Source organism: Aedes aegypti, chromosome 1, assembly GCF_002204515.2.
Source record: "Aedes aegypti strain LVP_AGWG chromosome 1, AaegL5.0 Primary Assembly, whole genome shotgun sequence".
NCBI classification, from domain to species: Eukaryota; Metazoa; Arthropoda; class Insecta; order Diptera; family Culicidae; genus Aedes; species Aedes aegypti.
In genome coordinates this window covers 214,974,883-215,000,867 of record NC_035107.1, presented here as the reverse complement: position 1 = coordinate 215,000,867, position 25,985 = coordinate 214,974,883, and the positions used below count along the sequence as shown (strand labels likewise).

At 36.4% G+C, this 25,985-nt stretch overlaps 1 protein-coding gene across 3 annotated transcripts in view; it reads right to left on the bottom strand.

The window, feature by feature from the left end:
* The window catches only part of LOC5577062, a 338,285-nt gene that overhangs the window by 22,224 nt on the left and 290,076 nt on the right, over positions 1 to 25,985 (bottom strand). For all 3 annotated transcript variants that reach the window (XM_021857529.1, XM_021857530.1, XM_021857531.1), the window contains one exon: positions 551 to 979. In XM_021857529.1, coding sequence (XP_021713221.1) covers positions 551 to 979 — 429 coding nt within the window. The remainder of the gene's footprint in view (positions 1 to 550; positions 980 to 25,985) is intronic.

Below are 25,985 nucleotides of genomic sequence, written 5' to 3'. Positions count from 1 at the left end.
CAACCCTGCAAACGGTATTCAATTCAAATCCGGTCGGAACAAATAGGCGAGGGGTATATCGAGCCAGGTGGAGAGAATGAATCGCAGTCGAGGATGGAGAAAAACGGTAACGATCCGAGTGAATTGGCGAAACAATATTGGTGAGGTTTTATCAACATAATTGATGTAACACCTACCGAAAAACTAAATATTACATATACTTTGCAATTGGATTAAATGGACAAATTGATGTGAAGTTTTCGAAAAAGTTACACGTCTTCTCGGTGAGAATCAAACCCACGGCTCCCTGAGTTCAATTTTCACCGAGAAGACGTGTAACTTTTTCGCAAACTTCACATAACTTTGTTTATTTAATCCCATTGCAAAGTATATGTAATGTTTAGTTTTTCGGTAGTTGTTAAACTTCCACTCGGCTGGTTAGCCGTAAACCACAAATCAAAATTAATTAAAACAAGTATAATTGATGTAGACCAAAATAAATAAAAAATACTACGATAACTAGCTTCGACCTTGAGTTGGCCGAAGCAAATGAGCTTCGACCAATACTTACACGTCGGCACCGGTGGGCAGGGTTCGTTCTTGCAGTTGACCTCCTGCGGTTCGCACTGCTGCCCACGGGGGCACTGGACTCCTTCGCAGGGATCGCGACACTTGCACACAGGACACCCACTGTTGAAGTCCCGGGCGAATCCCGCCGGGCAGAACATCCGACAGCTGGACGCCTGGCAGCTGGTTTCCAGGACCGTGCAGTTCACTTCGTCCCCGTTGGTTCGCCGGCTTCCGGCCAGTTCAACGCCATATTCGTCGACGCACCAGCATTCGGTGCCGTTGAGCTCGTTCGAACACTGGACCGGTTCGAAGTCCCCGAGAGCGGTGCAGCGCGGTATTCGCACCGAGTGCAGCAAACTGTCGCCCAGTGACTTGGCGCGGCGTGATTCCGCACGGCGCAGATGCTGACATGCTGTTAATTCTACGATTTCTGTTCGGGGCGAGAGAAGAGAAGGGAAATACCGTGTGAAAAACAAGATTTATACTTGGAAGAAATCGGTAGGTAAAGGGAAGGTGTGTCCGATCGCATGTTTCGATTTCGATTGCTTAATTGAGACCGGCGATTATCGCAACGGAACGGCAGGTGAATGGCGAATAAGGGTGTCGAAGTAGGCGGCGTAATTAAGATTGCTCAAAAGCATGTCTCAGTTTAGACACTGCAATCAAATGTACTTATGCTAACATAGGTGTGGCGGTGTGGCCAGTTGAACTCCAAGAATGATTCTGAATGTTTATTAGAACAAATGAATAAGAAGGCTGTAGACTTTTAAAAATTCAAACAAAATAATCACGGTTGTAACAAACAATATATTGTTTTTTCGTCGACGAGGAGAGAGGGTGGTGCCCCTCCCTGGATGGTGCTGGTACGAGCTTCAACGATTCGTTTGCGCGAAGGGCAATCCCAAAAGTTAGACCTATGGTTGCTCCCGCAATTTATGCATACAAACTTCTTAGTATCATCCTTTACAGGACAGACGTCATTAGCGTGAGAAGAACTTCCACAAATCATGCGTTTAGCTTCCATGCGGTAATGTTTGATACCATGATCACAGTTTTGGCACCAACGGCACTGAGGGGGGTTTTGGAAATTTCATACAGGTTTCTGGGAATGTTCTCATGTTACACGGACATCGAACATATGTCTTGCTTTTTCTAAAGCTTCAATATTATTTAGATCATTTTTGTTAAAGTGAACTAAATAATATTCTTGAGAAAGCCCTTTTCGACGAATGCCAAATTGGGTTCTCTATTTCATAATGATTACTTGGACTGGAATTCAACTACTTAGTAGCTACATACCTAATCTTAATAACGATAAGTAAGTTGACATACTGATTACCACCGTGTCATACCATTACGACTGGGATTTAAAACAAATTCCTCCGCTAGCAATGCCTCGTCTCATTTGCAATTCATAGTTGCGTCTCGGTGCGGTGTCGCACTGTCAGCTAAAATCCACAACCATCTTCGACCAAAATTGCCATAGTGGATGGCCTTGATGGCGACAGCTCAGCTCAGTGGCAAACTGGAAATCATCTCTTCCCGAGAACCGCAGTAATCTACATGTAGAAGCTATATCCATAGGAAGATTTCATCGCTCTTTAAGGGGAACCTGTTCGGTGGGATTCGCGGCTAGAGCATTCTGGCGACTATCGGATGTCGCAATTTTCTGGACGATTTGTGGGCGCGATTTGCATATTCTGGCGGCACTTTAAGCGTGCTTTATCACCGAGTTGGTTGTTGCGGGGGTGTGAATGGAGGAGAGCGGGATGTCGCGGATTACGAAACACGCAAAAGGCAGATGACACCATCGATCGGCTTGTTTTCGTTTGGCTGAATGCAATCAGATCAGACAAAGGTGGCGGGTTCTTGAATACATTGTTCCGTTGAATAATAATTGGAGCCATACCTTCTTTAGCATCAAGTCTTCTTGGAGGAATTTTTGAAGTAATTCCAAAACAAACTTCAGGATGTCCTGGATACAGGAAAATTTCTTGAAGGAATTCATTCGAGAATTTCTTTGAGGAATGCCTGGAGCAGGGATGGTAGCAGTCAGACAGCAAAATAATAGTGACTTCAGTGACCAAAGTGATCAAAAAAGTGACCAAATAGTGACCAAAAAGTGACTTGAAAACTATAAGTATTAGTCATAAAAATGACAAGAAATGAAAATACATTCTATGTGTATACTAATTAATCTTACTAATCTAACCTTATCTAATCTTACCACTCTAACCAATATTAGGCGAATTTAAAATGTGGAGAACTGCAGTTTTCTATCTCAACAGTTATCTGTCCGATATAAGACTCGATTGTCATAAAGATGGCGTATTTGAGATTACATCGAATCGAATCATTTCATCAGTCGAAGAAAAATTAAATGCATGAACACTGGTGAACAAACTCGTGATAGAATTTAAGCAAAATTTCTGTACATGAGAAACTTACTGGAAAAAAATCATTTAAGATTTTGAAGTAGAGATGCAAAATGAATTACATTTCTTAAAAATGCTGTGGAATAAATCGAGGAAAAATGTTTGGTTATAGCCCAATTATGGCGAAAGTCGAGAATAAATTTCAGAACATTTTTTAAAAAATCCTGACAGAATTCAATAAACGAAAAAAAGAAACTCATGCAAATTTGTGGCGGAATTTCTGTAAAAATAAAGAGCCAAATGAACAATACCTCGAGAACACATTTGGTTATTGACGAACTCGAGACAAAACAAATTAGATGAATATCGTGCATAAAGAATAAGAATATGATTCCATGCGTACTTCAAATACCTATATTTTAACTGAACATTTCAACAAATGAATTATTGAAAATAATCATATCACTCAGTGGAGACTCGTAACCTCACGTTTTATCTGATCTACGACCCTGAAAATGACTAATATTGCAAATTTAGAATCAATGGAAACATGTATTGTTTATTTGTTGGAAATTCTAAAGTAGTGTCTGAAATGATTTCCAGCAAAATTAGTACTCGCCTTCGAAGTCCTGGACGAGTTTCGGACCAACTCTTTGAATTTTTTTGGTTGTTATCTCTAGCCGTCTCTGGCTTATCTTCAGGAGTAGTTTTGATGATGTTTTTTTTTCTTCATAAATCTGGTTTTGAATTCCTTCTATAACCGTAGATTACTCAAATCAGACATTGGTCCTGGTTTTCGTCGACATTCAATAGAATATTTCGGACAATAAACATTCCAATGTTGCTTCCTTCAAAACTTTTCTCAGGGTTTTTTTTTAAATTTTCAGTTGTAAATGTCTACGGAATATTATCTTGAATTATTCCAGAAAGTTATCCGAGAGGGCGGGGAAGCAATGGGGAGGGAATAATAATATAGTTAGCACAGAGTCCCTATTTTCTTGACTCAAAAATCTTGACTTTTCGATTTCAAAATCACACTATTTTTGAGTTTATAATAACTATAATAACAAATATCTATTTTGTTCTGTTTGTGTTAGAATAGCTAACCCAGCATTAAATTTGATTTCCGTTAAGTCACCAGTCACCGTGCGGCCTCCATTCACCGTGCACATATACAAATCCCTACAAAATATTCATAAAATTTTCACAAACTATTCTTTTGTCAGCAAAATGAGATAACACTGATGAAATGAAGTTGTTTCCGTCACAAAGCATTTTGAAAAAACTAGTTTCTGTTGTCAAAATAATGTGAATTGTGTTTAATAATAGGATTTTTTAGCACTCTTAGTAGAAACGCCAAAAATTCACATTTTTCATTTTAACGTTATAGTATCAAATTTTTCATAATTTCAACAAGTTTTTGCTGTAGATACTTCAAGTAAGATGTATTTCATCTTACGAACCATGTGATTTTAAGCAAATTATATTTTTTTTATTGTGTTTCAGTTGAAACACAAATGCACGGTGAATGGACCCTTTTCAATATGTATGGTTCCTATTACCGTGTATTAGTGTAAAAGGCTTGAAATTTTTGGGTAATATTGAATTTATTATTATGTTATGATTTAACTTCTTTATATTTAGTTTTTGAGCGAATATAAAATGGTTTGGACAATACAGTCAAACCTACTATAACGATTTTTTTGAAAAAATAACAATTTAGCTACTTTTTCAACTTTCTGTGGTTTTTATTATAAAATAAGATTTGAATACCCTTTAAAATGAGTGCGCACACTACTAGCAACATAGCTGCTCCATCAACAACGTTTTTTTTTCAATATACGAAATTAAATCATAACAAAATCTATACGCACGGTAAATGGTGCACCAACGTGCACGGTAAATGGTGACATAGAACGGTACTAGGCGACCTTATCATGACATTAGTAAACATAGTGACTTTTTAGAGACCAGGTCGAAAAAAGTGACCAAGTTACTAAAAAGTGGCTTGCTACCAGCCCTGCAGGAGACATTTTTTGGAGAACTATTAAGGAAATACAAATTAAAACTCAATGTGGATTTTCCGGAGAAGTATCTGGATGAATACTTGGGTCTTCTTCATGAATTCCTAAAGGAATCCTCGAAATATTAAAAAGGGAAATATTAATAAACGAGTTTATCCACGGTGTTTTGCGGGTTTGATGTAATTAATATGAATAAACGAGTTGTAACGTGAACTTTCATGCGATTTCTGGTTGTCTGGGGTATGGGCTGCTTTGGGAACTCCTAGCGGAGAATCTGAAAGAACTTTTTGAGGAATTGTTTAGATTTATTTCTTGAAGGATGCCTAGAGTAGGCATTGAAGGCGTGAGCGATCGTAGTGAGCATGAGCTTTGCCCAATCATAGCGACCATGCTCTGTGACCGAACTGTGCCACTCAGTCAAACTCCAGTTTGCGATTATTTATTTATTTATTTATTTATTTTATTAATTTTCTCCATCTGACACGATTGTCTTAATGAAGATTGATGGGGGGAAAAGCCAAATTGAATTGCTAGGATGGTGCATAAATCAAGTTGGCATAAAAACCCCATATCTTTTCGACAATGATTTACACATACATAACATACAAACGTCTGGCAATACAAATTAAAATACTAGTAATTAACACACAAATATAAACAAAATTACAAAACACATATATACAAAGAATTATTAAACTAGTAAACAATTTAAGCTTCACCTTCTTAAAAGAGAATTCTAGTCAGACATGTAAAAGTCGTAATGCTCAGCAGTTTCATTGTAGTGGAGGGCCATAAATCTCAGGGCATCATGTTGTCCATAACGGCTGTTGCGGCTTGGTAAATATAAAAAGTTTCGTCGAAGTAGGGGACGTTCGGGAACGAAGAGTTGCAGCTCCGCTAAAATAGCTGGTGCATCAACTTCACTGTTGAGAACCTTCGAAATGAACTCTGCTTGCATACTACAGTAAAACCTCCATGAGTCGATATTGAAGGGACCATCGACTCATGGAAATATCGACTCATGGAACAGCAATCCTTTGGAAAGCTGCTTCTAGGGACCATCATAGTAACCATGAAATTTTGTTTTTAGTATGGTTCCATGAGTCGATATCGAGTCATGGAACATCGACTCATGGAGGTATCACTGTATGTCTTCTCTTTTCCAAGGTGTCGATTCCAAGCAGCATGCATCGGTGTTCGTAGGATGGGAGATTGAGGTAATCCTGCCATGGAAGATGCCTAAGTGCTAATCGCACAAATTTTCGCTGAATGGCCTAAAATCGATCGATCCAATTTCTACTGTAAGGACACCAAACCAGCACAGAAGATTCCAGTATCGAGCGTACTAAAGCGCAATAAAGTGACTTGAAGCTATGGGGATCATCGCAATGCGGACGAAATGTCATGTGGCGATCCAAGATCACTCCAAGATGATGAGCGATCACTGTTGAAATAAACAATGAGTTTGAACATATCACTTAGCAACAGTGATTCAACACCAAAGCGCATCAGTACCATGAGAGCAAACCATCATTGTTCGACGTTTGCAAAAATCTATCTTACTAAAATGGTATCAACAAGTTTACCTGGACAGTGATGTCCTCTATAACCCTCAACAGCACCAGGCGGGTGCGGCAAGCATATATCTCTCAGACTGCGTGTACAGTACATGATGTAACAATCTTAGTAGCAAAAAAGACACGTTCATCAACCGATATTACTCCGTGCCTTCAATGCAATTGTACCCCATTTTCTACAGCACGATGCAAAGATATACGCATATAGGGAGCCGGATCCTATTCTTGGCACTTTGGATTTACTGCGGCAAGGAGGTTTTCAAAATCTTTTGGGTTCATGTTTGGCCATACAATGCGTCGTACAGAAGTGCTTTCTATTGCAGAATTTAAAATAATTCGGCCGAGAAATACCCCTTGCCAAAGCGAATCATGTGCCCAAGTAGAATTGTGTTATCTACTACACTATGGTCTGGAAAAAATAAATAAATGTATTAAAATTAAAAAATGCAAAAATTTCAAGTACATTTTAAAAATGACCTGGGGCAGACACGAACATCCTGAAAACGCCATTATTTTTGTTTATTTTTATACTTTCAAGCCCGGGGTGTCCGGTCTCTGTGCATTCATATCGACTTTTTTGTCGAACTGTGTAATCAGGTTATTGTCCTGAATGCCACGTCAAAATGTGGCGGACAAATTAGCTTCATCCGGTAAGACAATTTCGTTGCTGTATGGTGTGAAGACATCACAGCCTCCCTTAGGGATATCCGGTGGTCACAAAATTGGCCACTGTAGTCAATTATCCATTTTAGGTCTACAATAGCCCTATTTAGCAAGAGACATGAAAAATGAACTGTCGCACGATATGTATTGGAGTTCAATTTCAATTGTCCCTAATTATAGGTTCCCTCGGGGACATCCGGTGGTCCCGGAAGTAGTCACTGTAGTCAACTATCCATTTTGAGTCTACAGTTGCCCTATTTACGACAAGACATGAAGAATGAGCCGTCGCATGATATGCTTTGGTGTCAAAATCGAAATGTCCCCTATGCAAGGTTCCCCCGGGGCACTGGGCGGCGCCATGAGTGGCCAAATCTGTACAAGACTCATTTTCAACTTATAATAGGGTATTTTATGATAAGCTAGGGAGAAAACAATATTGCGCGATATATTTTGAGTGAATAAATTGTTTGATCCCGATTCGGATCCACTACCGGCACCGATTCCGGGGAAATGGCCATATATTGGTTGTTTCTGGACCAATATTAATACTTGGCGCACCAATCGCTTCAGAATTAGATCTTCTATCTTCATGTGTAGTAAAATTTTGATTTTTTAGCCGAGACCTTTGCTAAAAACACGTTATAATTTTACTGCATAAGACATGCTTCCGGAAATCCGAATTATCACCGGTATCCGGTGGTCATAGTTCATCTCCGTGGATGCACCTCAAAACTAGATTAGTTGACCCGTCCATTACTTCTTAAAGAATTGAAATCGGTCAATTTTTGTCAAAGTTACAGCATTCCAAATTTGGCCCAATTTTTGCCTGTCCCAGTTATTTTGACAACCCCCTGTATATCAAATATTCCATCATTTGCGATACTTTAAAAATGGGGAGGGTACAAAAAAGGGGGGAGGGCTCCCTGCAAATCTTATTACAACTCTTCATATTGTATTTAAAGTTGAAAACATTATATGGCACATGAATTCCCCTGTCCTGAATATAAAACACTGTGTCGGTTTATTAATTAGATTAGATTTTTAAATAAAAAATGCAAAAAGTTCAAGTATATTTTAAAAATGACCTGGGGCAGACATGAACATTCTGAAAACGTCATTCTTCTTCTTCTTTCTGGCGTAACGTCCCCACTGGGACAGAGCCTGCTTCTCAGCTTAGTGTTCTTGTGAGCACTTCCACAGTTATTAACTGAAAGCTTACTATGCCAATGACCATTTTTGCATGTGTATATCTTGTGGCAGGTACGAAGATACTCTATGCCCAGGGAAGTCGAGAAAATTTCCAACCCGAAAAGATCCTCGACCGGTGGGATTCGAACCCACGACCCTCAGCTTGGTCTTGCTGAATAGCTGCGCGTTTACCGCTACGGCTATCTGGGCCCCATTATTTTTGTTTATTTTTATACTTTCAAGCCCGGGGTGTCCGGCTCTGTGCATTCATATCGACTTTTTTTGTCGAACAGTGTTAACCAAGCCCTCAAAAATGTCATAACATGAATCGGAAACACTTCATTTGCCTGTATATAATTCTAGAGCACTGTTATCTGAATCACAGAAATCCTCAATACGCTTTAATTCGGTCAAAAAACTGCCGTGATCAGCTGATTTATGTTGCTGATTTACGCTGATCACACAAAGTTCAATCAATGATTGTCAACGCTCAACGAGTTTGATAAATCACGGCCTACCCTTTAGCTGATCATCAAGTGCGCCTAACACAGGCTGATTTTTGCTCATGAGCTGAGCATTTTCAATACCTGGCCTAGAGAATAGGGTGGAATTCCTTTAGAAACTCCTCGAGAAACTTCAAGAGACTGATCTTATGTAATTCCTGGATGATTTTTTGGAAAATTACACTGCAGAATACGTTTTTGCCTCAGCACCAAAGTACCGCTATTTACTTGTTCAAAAGTTGTTGAATCCATTGCCGTTTTCGAATATTCCATAAGACGTCTATTTTTTGAGATATTGACTGTTGAAAATGCAAAATTTGACTGTTTCAGCCAACTTGCATGCAAATTTTTCAATTTGTATGGCAATTTATTTGCTTAATTTGCCACAGAATTCATGCTTCATGTGCATAACACTACTTATCAACGAAGTTCATAATACTTTCGAAGCTTAAAAGTTATTTTCAGATGGTTTAGAGAAGTATTGTATTTTTCCATATAATAGAAACGAAGAATTTCGCATGGAGAATGCAAGCATGTTGAAACAATCGATTTAATCTAAATTTAATCATGCAATTTCGCAACCAACTTATATGTAAAATGAAAGTTAAAGTTTTATTTTACATGCTTGGTGGATTAGAACACAAATAAGTTTCATAAATCATACCTTAAATTGTATGTAAACATCAATAAAATCAGTGTTTTATACAACTTTCGCGACCTGTAGCTAAAAATTAGGACGTGCATTAGACATTTTAGACATTTCTGAAACCGACATCAGATTCAGCAACCCGGCAGAGACACATAACTTGATCCTAAAAACTTGATAAAAATGACACGCAGAAACGTCATTTTTGTTACACTGTGTTATCTGAGGAAAATATTTTAGGCTTTTTTGAAGGAATTGGAGAGATCCCATAGGATGGGACGTGGAGACGCTTTTTAGGCATCCTTCAAAGTAATTCTTAGAGAGATCACAGCAAGCCCTGCACTCGGGAGACTGCGTTACTTCGGTTTCGACTTATTTGTGTGAAGTGATAAAAGTGTTGATTCAATTTAAAGACGGATTGTGGCGTTATGTGTGATAGATTTTTATGTGATTCTGCTGGTAGATAGGCCGGTGCTACGCCAACTGGATAGTTTTTTTTCGTTTGTGAAAAGTGGGTGTCTGATAGAAAAAAATGAGAAAGCATATCTGTTGAGGTTGTGAGTTCTGATGGAGCCGTTTAGTGCTTTCTTGACGACATATGTTTTTTGGCGAAAACAATTGTTTATGGACCCCTGCTTTTAAATTCTCGGATGAAGTTCTGGAGATCTTTCTGTAGCAATTAATTGATCAACATCATACAAAACTTGTTGATGGTGCCACTTTGAGAACGATCTTCTTTATGCTTTCAAGGAAAGTTTCTTTAGGATTTATGCAAAGAGCTCCTTACGACTTATTTATGAAGGGATTTGTAGAATAAGCTCTGAAGGATTTCTCGATCAAATCAATTAAGGCTAAGTAGCCCGTCATTCGTTTTGGCAACAATGCTGACTTTTCAGCTTGCATTTGACAGTGATAAAACTCAGTCTTGATAGTTTGTATTGGCTTGAAAAAGTATCACTGTACGCGCTAACATGCATAAAGTATGCTGATACTTTTTCAGCTGTGTCAGTGCAAAACCAACTGATTTTCTTTAATTCGAAATCGTGAGATGAATTAGCAACAATCATTAACGACGCGTACAAATCTCAATGACGGCCTACTTCGCCTTAAGGCATTCTTAGGAGCAGATAACTTGAACTCTTGAAGAAATACTTTTACAGGAATACTATAATAATTTCTAGTGGTATTTTTTGATGTGGAACTTCTGTCGTATTCTTTGAAAAACTTTCCTGGATTGCTACATAATTGCCTAGAGGAACTTTTGAAGGTCGTCTTGGAGGGTTTACTTTAGGAATTCTAAACGAATATTCTTAATCATTTCCTGGAAAAACTTTCAAACGAGCGCTTTGTGAGAACTTTTTGATGGAGTTCATAGAGAAACCTATTGAGTAGTGCGTAGATTAATACTTGAAAGAATTACCAAAGGGATCTCTAAAGGTTTTCTTTTGAGAAGTTCAAAGAATCACAATAAAAACCAACATTAACTTGTGGAGAAACTTTTCGTGGAACTTCTGGAAGTACTGCTGGAACTTTATGCGAGATTTCTGGAGGAGTCCCAGAAAGAATTCTCATAAAAACATCTTGGAGAGGTCCTTTAGGAACCTATGGATAAAAAATTGGAAACCTCATCAAGAATTTCCTAAATGGCTCCTTGGGAGAATATCTGATGGAGTTCCTGGAAGAAATTTTGGAGGATGTTCTTGAAGTAACTTCTTAAAGATTTTCTACACAATTCTATGCATCGTCGTCATGTGCAAGGCCAGATATTTTCCAGCAATTTTCCATGTATTCTGATAAGAAGTTCTTGAGAGGTTTACCAAGGGATTCTGCCTGAGATTCTATCAAGAATTGTATGGAGAATTTTTCAAAAAATTCCTCTAAGAATTTCTGCAAGATTTTATTTTCTAATTATTCAAGAATACCTTCTTACATCTTCAGAAAAAAGACTCCTGAACTACACGTTTTTGTTTCCTATTTCTTCTTGAGATTATTATAAAAAAATTCATCAAGGATTAAAAAAAAACAAGGAATTGCTCCACAGAGCCTCATAAACAATGTTTTGTGGAAATTTGTGATTGTATTTTTTTTTGAGTGTTTTCGTTAATTCGAAAAATCGTGATATTTCTAAAGAAAATCCTAACCAAATGTTTGCAGGACATATCATCTGTCTAGAACAATCGATATGTTAAAAAACGTACGATAATATGCTTTCAGTTGTAAAATTTGTATATTTTGCTCTTTTGCATTTCAGCTTAGATAAACAACGAAAAATGTTGTTTGAATTTTTCAATGTTTATTTCTTTTTATACTAGAAAGACTGTACAACACTTTTAGGTGGAATAATTGAAATTTTCTCAGGTCAATTTGGCAAATTCAAGCAAGGAATGAATAATGTAAAAGGAAAACAACACTTGATGGTACTAGAACTTATTCAAATCCGCGTAAGTAGTCTGTGAATATTTGATAACAATACTTGATTCACTTACCCCATCCCATCAAAAAGAACGGGTAAGTGTACCATGACCAATAAATCTATATTTATTTACAAAAATTACATTTTTTCAACATTGGTTCAACATTTTTATTTACAAAAATTACAAAAAACTAATAGTATTTGATATTAGGCAGAGATACAATGGATTTTTATCGACAGAAAACAACTTTAAAATGAATTGATTTTTGCATTCAACAAGTTTGCTTGTGTTAGTGCACGTGTAGTATCAGTGTGTACGTAAGAATATATCCTAAAATGAAGCAAAGGTGTGGAAACATTCGAAATATTCAAGTATTTATGCTTATTACGGTCAAATGATCCACTTACCCCACTGCTACACTTCCCCCACGGTACCTTATGGGAGTTGAATTTATAAGGAAAATAATTTTTTTCTCTTATGTTTTGAATCGATTCGGACGAGTGAATGAATCATGTGAATGTGGTCTGATCTGCTGATTAGCTATGTAAAATGGTGAATTAACCTCTATGGCTACGACTGGCGTATGGAAAAACCAGTGCTTCTACCTTATATTTTTTTTCTAGAGATCCTGAATTTGTGCAGTCTTGTGGGAAATCTGCGGTGATTTAGTGGTCGTAAAAATATTATTCGAAGCGGAGGAACTAATCTTCGAAAATATTTTCGCCAGTATTCCTTAAGGCCACACGGGACGTCATCATAATCATAGCATTTGAAGAAGAAAATCTTAAGAAACACTCCATATATCGATGCGAAATTTATCACTATAATTCTGTAATGTAGTGTACAACCCATTCAATTTTCAGCTTCATCGGTTCATTAAAACTCGAAATTTGCTTCTGCAAAATTTTGATGATGATTGTTAGAGTGAGACAAAAGATAGGGAACATAACACGGTCTTCCGTGTCACCTTAAATAAATGTTAAAGAAAAGTTTTAAGGAACCCCGGGAAAATTCTGAGAAAATATGAATTTCAAGAACGTATCCTTCAGGAAGACATATCCTCCTTGTCAATCATATGTCCTCTCATCCTCGCCCTTCTTACACTGAAAATGCTCTGCTTTTTCAAAGTGCACAATTTAGTTATGTATACCTGAGAGAGACTCGCAAAGAGGAAAAACATAAACGTCATATGCAGCCCATATTCCGCTGCCACGAAATGTCAAATGTAACCAGTCATTTCTATAACTGAAAATGTGAAAAGTATTGTATTAAAAAATAATTTTCCATAGATGCTGATAAATCTAAACACAAGACTGAAGTTTTTTCTTATGTAATCTCTGTTTGCTGGCATGAAATTTCATTCAAATTACTATTTAAGCTTCAAAGTGATGCGAACGCAATAATTTTTAACTTTAACATGTTCATGTGATGGTTTGAACGGCATGCGCATGATTGATGTAAACACAGAGTGGAATAGGAAAAATAAACTCAACAAGCACAGAAAAAGAAGACCGTCTTCGCGAGTCTTGTCTCAGATGTATACCATACATGCTACCATGAAAGTACCCATCATTTGGTAAAATGGTACCCAGTTCGAAGAAAAGTGGCTTAACTCATAAAAAGAGTAAAGTCGGTTTACTCAATAAAGTGTATTCGCTTTGAACTTCAAATAATGGGTATTTATCACTCTTGGACTCTAGAATGAAAATGGGTACTAAAACCCCATTTTTCCATGAGCGATACGGCAGATTGATGTTAAGGAATTAAAAAAAGCTCAATAAAGTACAAAAATTAATGATTCTTTTCAACGTATTGCATTTATTAACCACATCTTGTCATTGTAATGATTCATCCAAGTATGTTTTCTTATTGAGTTTGTGCACACGTACTTTTCAAGTTGCTCCCTATACATCTTTCCGGGAATCGAATGTCGAATGAAATGCAGAAATCTCCGCGAAACATACTAAGCATCGCCTATAGCTAATTATCTTCGAGATCGTTTGAAATCTGCAAGCAGAAAAGTGGAACTTATAAGAATTAATTTACCAGAAAAAGTAAAATTATATTACTTACGTGTCGAAGAACTATAATTTCCACTTTATTGTTTTCTACTAAACCCAAGCGGCAAGAAACTAAGATTGAAAAATGGCGTTGTTGCTTTGAAAAATGTCATGTGTACTATATACCCATTATCATTATGAGTTAGGATATTTCATAATGAGGTTAAAATTATATGGTTGTCTAGGGCCTGCTTTTGAGCGAATCTGTTTAATAAGATCTTATGGGATGCATGTATTATCATCCAAATATTTTTTAAACCAGTACTAATTGGATTTTTATGTGCATTAATTATGTGCATGATATTTTGACAAAATGCTATGATAATAACTAACATACTTTTAGAAATGAAAAAGTGAAGTTTTTGATTCTGGGGTGAAGTCAATCAATTACTTGATAAGTCTCCAAGAATAAAGAGATTAGCTACTCACTAAATATGGGGTCACTGAATATGGATTAAGCCTCAAAAATAAAATTTTATACAGTAATACCTCGATATAACGTAACTCGATTTTTATTTTCGTTACGTTATATCGAGGTTACGTTATATCGAAGCAAATTTTTTTTTTCTGAGTTTCGTTCATCATGTATTGTTTGGTGAGAAAATGGGTCTTACATTGATATTATTGAAATAGCAGGCATTTTCAGATTATCTCACATATTTTTTTTAAATATTTTTCCGTATGAAATTTTCTTATATTTTTCTTTTTGTTTTATTTTTTACTTTTACTTTTTTATTTCAGTATTCCCTAATGAGATGTAATCAGGAAAAAACTTTGGAGGAATCCTTGAACACTCGGAGAAACTATACAATGAATTCATACATGAGATCTTTCAGAAACCTTTAAAAATGTTAATGTTGAGCAATCCATGAACATTTCTAGCAAGCAGTTATGGATTTTCAAGAATTTTGTTATGAGGAACTCGTGGTAAAACTCTTAAAGCAAATCTTTTTGTAATTTCTGGACAGAATTTTAGAATGAATGTTCCAAGAATTCTTTGAAAAATGTTTTTTTTAGAATTCATGAAGAAATCACTAGAAAACTGTTAAAAACAAGAACTATCTTCGAGTAATTTTTCATGCGAAAGTTTCTGAACGAATACGTTGTGAATTTTCGGTAGTATTTTAGGAGAGATTTCTGGAGGATCTCCGGAGGATCTGCTCAGTTTTTGGAATCCCTGAATATATTTTTGTAATAAAAAAAAATCCATAGAAAAATTTCTAGACTTATCGTCTTCAAGAATTACTTGAAGAATCCAATGAAATCATTGGAATCTTTCTTTAGAAATTCGTGGAATCAATGAAAGTTTCATTTCACATAGTATCCTTGAAAACCCTAAAGTAGTATATAGAATGGTTTCTGCATAAATATTTGTAAAAAGTTCTGCAGAAAATCATTATTAAATTGGTGGAGAAATGCCAAGAAAATTGTTCTTCAGGTTTTTGGACGAATACCTGTACGGTTTTTTAAATAATTTGTAGAGCATTCCAAGAATTATAACTGGATTGTTCTTTAAAAAGGCCGCTGGAAGAATTCATGAAAAAATGCTGAAATAATGTATACATTTCTAGACTCCGGAAAAGTATAAGGTATCATATGTGGAATTGTTTGTAAAATGCATAGTTGAATCCACTTTGTATCCTGGAGAAATAACACATGAATATCTGGAGGGTCAACTTGTAGAATTTCTGAAATATCCCTGTCGGAATTATTGTAATAATAGGTTTTAAGTTTATACATGAATACCAGGACAATTTAAGATAACCCCATGGAGCAATTATTGTCGGAATATCTGGAGGCACCTTTTTAACGGTCGATTCAAATATATTGTAGGTGGTCAGTCCACCACCGGCAGCGCTCGCATAGTTTTTGTTCGTGTTTGACGTTTACACACTACCGCCATCTGTTGGTCTACCGGCCAAATACATCAATTTTAGCATTGGGCGTACATGCTCTCTCGACTATGATTTTGATCGCTATATGTTATAAGTGTTACGTCTGTTTGTCTGTGGTAAACGCTTGAATTGCTTTGATTTAGTATTGGTTGGTGTTTGAATCTTAAAAATGTTTATAGCAGTTCATAAACCATGTTTTTGATAAACATTTTAAAAATAAATGGGGTCAAAAAAAAGTTACGTTATATCGAGGTAAAAATTACGTTATATCGAGTTACGTTATAAAGAGGTTACGTTATATCGAGGTTGCGTTATATCGAGGTATTACTGTAATTAAATTCTGTGAATCACAGAATAAACCACATTCAACGCCTAATTGTGGGCATTTTTCTTAGAAAAGAACAATTGTTTCTCTGGAAACGAATTTTTACCCTTAATGCAAATTCGGAACTGGGTTCAGAAAACAAATCTGAAATATATATGAGACAACTTATTTGAGTGTTACCTTTGTATGGCCTTGGCAATACCAGATTAATTGGAGTAGAACCCTTCAACAGTTCATCAAACATTTCCTAAAAAAAATCTGTTTTTCCATAGTATAACAATCTTCAATATATGTACATCCAATATACAATAAATTCGAATTTGGAACAATCAATCTCTATTGATAAACTATACCGTTCTGATTTAAATTCCGGGTATTCAACATTGTATGGAAAAGCTTTCAATTGAAATGTTTCAAAATTTGCCGTTCAAAAGCTCACAATTTGGAGACTTGTTTTATTGAGCTTTTTACATACACAGAAAGAAAATCCATGTAAAGTTCAGCGTAAAATCATGCACATGAAGGGAATGCCAGATTTGTCACAAATTTACACGTCACATCGTGTAAAATTTCAATAACATCATGTACACTCCCGTGCAAAAGTTTGGGTTCATCCCCTCAAAAACATGCAAAAGTGTTCTGTCCATATCTCTGTGATTACACGTCCAATTCAAACTCTTCAAGCCGCATTCGAAAGGCAAAGAGTTATTCTTACTTCGTATGTATTTTTCCAATTTTTTTACTTTTGTTTACTAAATTTTTACTTAAAGTTGTGACATTTTTCAAAAAGCACACTGAAAAATCATATCTAATTTCCTCAGCATTGGGTCGACCAAAATTTTAAATCAAAATGTCATTAGAATCGTAATCTTATATTCTTTTAAGAGAACTCATGAAATTTTGGCGGAGAAATCTGGAAAGTATTCAAAATCAATGAAACAGTCAGTCAAGTCATCGTGCAAAAGTTTGGGTTCACCCCTCAGTATGATGCAAATCGTGCAAAAGTTTGGGTTCACCTGAGCCACACACACATCATTTTTATCAATATCTCTGCCATTTTTCAACCGATTTTAATAGTTTAAAGCTTTTTTGAGTGCAAATAATGGCGCGTACATGATTGGTTTGAGATTTCACACATTTAAGTAAGTTCACTGTTTTATTTATTTTGAATACTTTTCAGATTTTTTTGCAAAAATTTCATGAGTGCTCTTCAAAGAATATAAGACTACGATTCTGAAGACACCTTGTTTTAAAATTTTGATCGATCCAATGCTGAAATTAGTAATGTTTTTTCAGTGTGTTTTTTGAAAAGTGTCACAACTTTAAGTATATATTTAGTATACAAAGTTCAAAGAATGTTTTTGGAAAAATACGTACGAAGTAAGAATAACTCTTTGCCTTTCGAATGCGGCTTAATGAGTTTCAATTGAACGTGTAATCACAGAGATATGGACTGAACATTTTTGCATGTTTTTTAGGGGGTGAACCCAAACTTATGCACGGGAGTGTAAATGATGTTCTATGTGAGGAACCTTACACCCTGTATGTATTAGGAAATAGCCCAAGGTCAATGTTATTTTAACATAAACCCTTCTTAGCTCGATATATTCGCAATCAAAATGATGATTTCAAACATAAGTACAAAGCAAATTCCTAGCTTGAAAACAAATTGATTTGAATTGTTTCGATGGAACTGGATTTAAGAATGCACTTCATCGAAAGCAAATTCCCGTTCACTTTATTTGATTTGAATATTAATTCAGTACAGTACATACACTTTAGCCAACAAACCAAAAGCTGTCAAAAGTGGTACCAAACAGGTAAAACGACATCACCCTCCCAAAAAAAGTTGAGAAACTGACTCAACGCACGGTGCACTTTCCTCTTCGCGACAAGTCCGCCAAACAGCAATCCGTGAATCACGTCTCGGTTATCCAAACAACAGGTTTCTCCCGGCCAGGCGTTTAAGTTCCTTTTCGACGGTGTGCATTTTCATCAGCTATGAAGCTTCTACCATTCGGTGTGTGGTGGGGTTCGATGCGATGACGAGCGTCAGCGAGAGTGTTTGCATTGTCGCCATCTTTGATGGCCGTGCTCTATCACATCATCAACTCACACCCGACGTCGTCGTCGTCGTTTTGATCGCAGTAGCCTATTCAACTGATTCAACTTTGTTCGATGCGGCTGGCTGTTATGAAATCATCACTTGACACACTCAACCAACTGCTTCACGTTCGCGATTATTCCGCTGAGTTGATTGAGGCTTCGCTCATGGGTGAAAAGGTGCGCGACTGACCAATCAACTATACGACCAACAGCAAGCAGCTCAAACCAATAAAGCAAAGCGAAGCCAAAGCGAGTCTCTTCTGTTACTGTTCAAGGTGTTGAAGAAAACAGATTACGCAATCACACATGGCTCAGAGGCTGACAAAGGACACCACGGGACAGTGCCCGCGGTCAACAAATTTCGCTTATTTTACTCGAACGTAAATTTGTTGCGACTTGGATGTATAAAAAAATGTTTAAGGGCGTAATTTCCGACGAATTATTATGCCCGCTCGGATCAGACCCATTGTAGGTGAAACCGAGAGGCGTAACAATGCGTGCATGGTCGTTCATTGAAGCGACGGATGCACACAGCAACCCTGGGCAATGCAATTCGTGCACGAAAAAAGGACGTAAGCAAGCAGCCGCCATAAAAACCACAGGGCATGATGGCTGACGAACTAATATTATGCAGTCTGTTGCAATTGTTAATATTGAATTATGTGATCCATAAAACTGAGCGCCGGGCGGAGACAAGCGCGGCGTCGCTCGTCCTCGTGGCAAAATTGGACGGAGTGGAAAATGCGGTAACCGACGCTTGCCGGCTTTGTTTCGAAAAACTTTTCCTTTGCGCGCGAACTTTGGAAAGAATTTCAATGTTCAAAACTTTAGCGTTCTTGACAGAGTTGAGTGCCGTTGAAATCTTTTATGCTTTTCTTAGAATTAACAAGGGTAGTACTTACGCACATTTTTCAGTCGTGAATTTTTATTCGTGCACATTTGCTCTTATCATAATGACGAAGAGGCGGCAGTACTCAAAATGTAGCGGGATGGTTCCGATGGGCAAATGTATTCATCGATCCGAATCCAGACAACCAGAAGTTGCTTAAAAGTTCACGTAATAAGTCGTTTATTCAAACAAATTACATAAAACCCGCAAAACACGGTACATAAAATCGTCAGATTGATAAGTTTCCTCGCATAAAACGCATTTTTGGGGAGTTTATTTGTACATTTTGTTTCTTCCCGTACACTCGTAAAAAGTCGAATCAATTCGTAGCAGCTGTCAAATCAACATTTGTTATCTTAAGTTAAGTCGCATATGATCACAGGTGAGTTTGGTAGAAAATTTGTCCAGCTTTTTACGCTTGCATGCTATATATTGTGAATCATCCCCTTTCGACGTTTCTTGCCTTCACTATAATTTTTATAGCATAATCGAAGCAAGCTTTTAAATGATGAAAATTTCAATTGTTGACGATTCAATGTCAAAAGATTTTACTCTGGTGTACAGGAAATTAAAATTATTTTTTTGCTCATTTTAATAATCTTATTTTCTATTTTAGGAGAATGCATGAGAAGGTGAAGGTGATTGCGGCCAGAATAAAAATAGAATTATATCTATACTGAAGAAATTTCTTAGTAATCAAGTGGTTTCTTTACTTGGGGTACACCGCGAATGACCGTTTAACAAACGGATGCGTTCGGGGGATATTTTAATAGGGCGGAGAGCGTTGTTGTGCGAAAAATATTAAAGGTTAAATTTTCTGTGGTTCATGCCAAGGTGTGTGCATTTTACTCTGTAGCCAGAGTAAGGTGTAATCACTTGACGAAATTAGCTAGGAGGCCATCTTTAACTTGCTGGCCGTTTTGTTTACATTACTGCCTGGCTGGTCAAAACGGCCAGCCCTTCCTCACCTACCCTGCCTGGTTTTCTCCACAAAGTGAGCATAATGGGACACCTTAGAGAATTGAACCCGCCTTGGTTTATTCTATGTGTTAAATTTCTCATTGCCTCTGGCTTAACCTGTTTTAAAGTCCTTTCAATTCCACGGAATCTAGTGTTGCGAAGTGCAGAAGCAAACTGTGCAAGATTTGGATTTTCGAATACGATAGCAAATTCGTACTAAAATTTTGTTCGACATTCCCATGTATAGTAAGATTTACGCTTTGGAAAACATATAAGACGAACAGTATGCATTGTAAAGATTCATGAAAATCTTACGGTTCCTTAAAAACAATCAACAATCAAAAATCAAATTTTCGATGCAGCAGTGGAATTATTAAAATCTATACGGCGAAAAAATGCAAAAGAGATCCGTAAACAACATGAGCCTCTGGACGTGCCATAAATTCTTTTGTTCTCATGACTTTTACTGTGCGCCGTGTGTTGGTGCTGTCTCCCTCTCTCTCACGGGCAACTTGAAAACAGTAAAAGTGAAACGTTTTATAGCATGCATAGGCTCATAGTGAACATTCTTGACATTTCTATCAACAACCAAAGCACGGCCTACTAAAATATGTGGCAAGAAATGTCAAAATCGAATCACCCCTTGTTGTTTTATAGCCAACGTATGGGTAGTATCCACTTCGTAAGTACCGTACAAAAGGATAGGACAAGTACTGGCCAGGAAATGTTTCAGCAGACAACTTGAGCTGTATCCAGTTGGCAAGTAGAGCGAATGTCCGTAACGTTTCATAACGCCTGCCGTGTTAATCCAATGGGGCTGTCATTTTGCCGCGCGGAAAAATGGTCCGCTCGATTATTCCGCAAGGAAAATAGTGGCAGTTCGCTCATACTGGAGCAGGTGTCAAAATTACTTTAGTAATTAAGCCTGGTATCCACATCCCAAGTAGAGCGGTCAAGTACAATTTGTTGCTAATTACCAAAGTAATTTCGACAGCTGATCCAGAATGAGCGAAGTGTCACTTTTACTTGCGAAATAATTGAGCGGCACATTTTTCCGTATGGATTAGTGACAGCTCCATTTGATTTATACGTAACGATATCCTCGAAGCAAGTGATAGAACAAACTCAAGGATCGATGATATTGTAGAGAATAAGGCTTTATAATGCACGCTTAATGCATTTCTGTACATTATAAAGCCTACAGATATGTCGTTCCAAATTAAGCAGTCGGTATCGCAACTTGAAACTTGAAGTGAAAATTATCAAAAATTCGCAACAGTTTATCTCTGATGAATTTGAGACAATGAAAGCTTCAATTATCCATGAGAAAGAAAATATTGTAGCGTTAAAGTAGGAGGTATCACAAATCAGAACAGACTGTGATACAACTCATCAGCATGTTGAAGAACTTAATTATGAATTAAATGCTCTGAAAAAAATCAGCTTGGAAGATCACATGCTGTTTTCCAACGTGATCAAGGTGGCGGATGAAAATCTGGAAGAACTTTTAGCTAGAATGTGTACACTATTGGATATCGTATGCAGCTCTGAAAGCGTCTTGAGTGTTAGTCGCCTGTCTTCATCAAATCAACAAGGAATTCAGCCAATCTTAGTTCGCTTTACTTGCGTGTCGATAAAGGAAAAGCTTATGAAAGCCGAACGGGAACGTCCCATCTTCTGTGACGAAATTGGTTTAGGGATCATGCACAAATTACGTCACGCTCCGAGGGGGGGAGGGGGTCAAGCCAAGCGTGACAAGCCTTACAAAAACTTCGGAAGACTCATACAAAAAACGTGACAAAGGGGGGGGGGAGGTGGTCAAAAAAGTTGAAATTTAGCGTGACATAATTTGTGTACCATCCCTTAGGGGTTAAGTTTCAATCATCGCCTCACGCCTGCAAACCAGCGACTTCTAGGAGCGCTGGTTTAAAAAAGCAGTTTAATTACAAATTTGCTTGGTTCACAAATGGTGAAATATTTTTGAGAACGGATGAGTCCTCAAGAGCAATAAAAATTACTGATATCCGCGATCTAAATGGATTGCATTAGTAATAACCTAACATAATTCTATTTGTATTGTTAATATTATGGATTACTGTCCTAATTTACTAAATGAATTGAATATTGAATATAAGCTTGATGTAATCGGTGTATCTGATATGAATTTGAATATATTATGTTTCAATACACGCAGCTGCAGAAATAAAATTGATGAGTTAACACAAATGGTACTAGATTTGAAAAAAAAACTATTCAAGTTATTGTTTTCACCGAAACCTGGCTACATGATGGCGAATTTTGTAACATTATGGACTATACAGCTCACCATTCGTGTAGAAAAGATCGGGAAGGAGGAGTTTCTATCTTTGTTTTGAATAGTTTGAAGAGTTAAATGACTTTGGAACTCAATTATGATGTAAATAATTTCCTGATCATTGAGTTATTAGACTTGAAAATAAAAGTAATGGGCGTCTATAATCCAGGAAGGAATGTTCATTTGTTCCTTGATAAATTTGAAGAGCTTATCTCGAGCGTTGATGACTTAACGAATTTATCACTTAACGAACTTATCACGAATTATCTTGATAAGAGAATGCATTTGATAACAAAAGACACTGAATGTCACCTATCAGACCATAAAACTCTAATTTTATCTATCGAGGTTCAAGTTTTCAAACTTGAAATACAGGAAATAAAATACTGTGTGAAATATGAGAGATTCCTCAATAACTCATTTGCTCAAATTGTAAATGAATGTGACAGTTTCAGTACCCTTACGCAAAAACTTTCAAGCATTGTTGAAAAACATAAAGAACCCTTGGTGATTAAAAAATCATACAAAATTCGAAAACCATACATTAACAATGAGTTATTACTTGAGATTGAACGTAAAATCATTTATATAAAAGCTTTAAAGAGGCAACGCCAAACTCACCGTTAAAAAGTGAATTGCACAGTAAATACACAAGATTGCGAAATCGAATAAGAAACAAAACTAAAATGGCAAAAGAAAATTACTACAAAACTAAAACCATAAAAGTGATGGAAGAAAAACTTGGGAATTATTAAAGGAGTTAGTTTTTCAACAAAGCAAATCAGGCCCATCTCATAATGTAGCTCTACAGGAAAGTAAAGTAATGCTGAATGATGCTAAGGAAATATCTGATTGTTTCATTAATTATTTTATAAAAGTTGGCAAAATGTGTGCACATCAGAGAACTTCATATGCATTCCATTCTTTTATGCCCAAGCAGTTGAATATATAATTCAATTTCGTAAGAGTTGAAGAGGATAGTATCATAAAAGTACAGTCGCCTCTCCACATCTCGATATCGAAGGGACCATCGAGATAGGGAGAGATCGAGACATAGAACAAATTTGTTAGGAACACTAGATTGAAACAGATGTCATTTCGTCTTCGCAAATAGGGTCCTAAAGCCCTGTCCCAATTTTGATACCAAACGCTTATGTTTAGGCTAAAAACACATGTTTACTCAATTTATAAATGATTTTCATTGGTTAAAGTCAATAAAATTTTGTTTTATTGTTTTTGAGATTTTGTCACACCCCTTGGTTTAAACTCATATTTTTGGGTATATTTTGTTTTCCGTGTCCCTTCCAAAATGTCAGATAGGAGCAACCCCCGTGTTAAAACTAAAAGCCCTGTGGCATTTTTGTCGACAAAGTGAACGTCAAACATGATCAAAAGTGTCAAGATTCATATTTGGAACAATTTTTAAAATTAAATTTTGAATATGTTATAGCCGTTATTTGAGCTGGAAAAATAGCTAAAGTAGTTGCAAGATCATGCTCTTTCGTATTATTGAATAAAAACAAGAATCCATTAGAAATTTTAGGACCCAATTGTTTTGAATCTATAAAATCTAGTCTAGTAACCTTTGATAATGGGTATATCGACATACGGAGAGAAACTTGGGAACGAAAATCACATCGAGATAGGGAGATATCGAGATAAGGAGGATATCGAGGTATGGAGAGTGAAAATGTATGCAGAATGAAGGGACCGAAAAAATCATCAACATAGGGAGAGATATCGAGATGTAGAACATCGAGATGTGGAGAGTCGACTGTAGTTGAATCTCTCAATTCCAGTGTTGCTAGTGGAAGTTTATACAAAAGTGCAGAGGTTATCTAATCGGCAAAATAACTGAGCTAGTAAATGAAGCGATTCATACTTGCGTATTTGACGACACCTTAAAAATAGCAAAAATTATCCCTGTATATAAAACAGGTAGTAAATATGATAAAACTAATTACCGTCCTATCTCAGTTTTACTTACGCTGTCGAAAATACTGGAAAAATTCTGACTCAACAACTTTCCAATTACATATTTCAAAATAATCTAGTCCACACTAATCAGTTTGGTTTTGTACCGAAATCAAGCACTGAATCAACAACTCTAGAACTTATAAACTTTGTAGTGAAAGGACTAGACGATGGCCAATTTGTGGCGTGCATATTTATAGACCTAAAAAAAAGCGTTTGATTGCATTCCTCATGAAATCTTGCTAGAAAAACTGAAATATTATGGCTTGAGTGTTTCAGCTATTCAATTTATGACATCATACTTCTCGAATCGTCAACAAATATGCTGTGTGAATGGAATATTAAGTGATGCCAAAGTCATTTGTACTGGAGTGCCCCAAGGCTCAGTTATGGGACCTTTACTATTTAACCTTTTTATTAATGGTTTACTGCAGTTACCATTGAAAGGCTTACTTCAGTGTTTCGCTGATGATGATGATGTTAGTAAATATAGAGCAAATAATTTGAATTTACTCCAAGAAATGATGCAACACGATTTGGAGTTAATGCACTTTCTGCCAACAAAATGTCTATGAACACAGAAAAGACCAAATTCATATTATTTACAACATCCTATTATACTCCCAGTTTCACCCTTTCTATAAATAATGAGCCACTGCGACAAGTACAGGAAACAAATTATCTTGGATTGATTATTGATAATCGCCTGTAATGGAATAATCACATTAACAAGCTAAAGAAAAAAAAATTGCCATACATTTTTTCTATGAAAAAAGTTCGTAAATGTCTCGGAGTACAAAGTTGTTGGCCAGATGTTCTTATATCCTTTCTCATTTGACATATTTGGTTTGCATATGGGGTTCCGCAGCAAGCACACATCTGAATGTATTGAAAGTTCTTCAAAATCGAGCCATAAGATCTTTAAGAGGTACCCACACTATTTCCAACTATTGCACTTTATACCTCTAAATATTTATCTTTGAGTGATCTGTACATATTTAGTTTGATTTTCACTATTTATAAGATCAAACATGGAATTATTAAAAGCAATATTGAAATCATACCAGCAACTAATATACATTCACATGTTACCAGGAATAGGGATAGGTTTTATACCAATAGATCTTGTACTGAATTAGCTTCAAGACACATTTTTTATGCAGGAATAGTGAATTACAACTTATTACTCAACAACATTAGAAATGAAACAATTGCACTGAATTTCAAAAGAAAACTAAAAACATATATTGTTGAGAACATGTAAATAAAATTAATTAATGAATAGAATTAAGATATTAGAGTAAGTTAAATTATAAGATGCTCACATCGCCTAATTATATATCCCAGCTAAGTAGCTGCACACAGTTTGTACAAACTTTTCAGCTATGTATTGAAATAAAGCCAAAAAAAAAGTTTCACAAAGAAGCATCCGTTTTCTGTCCATTGAGATCTCGTGATAATTCGCTAAGGACCTCGCTAGACATTTATGGAGAGCCCTACAAAAAAAAAAAACAAATAACATT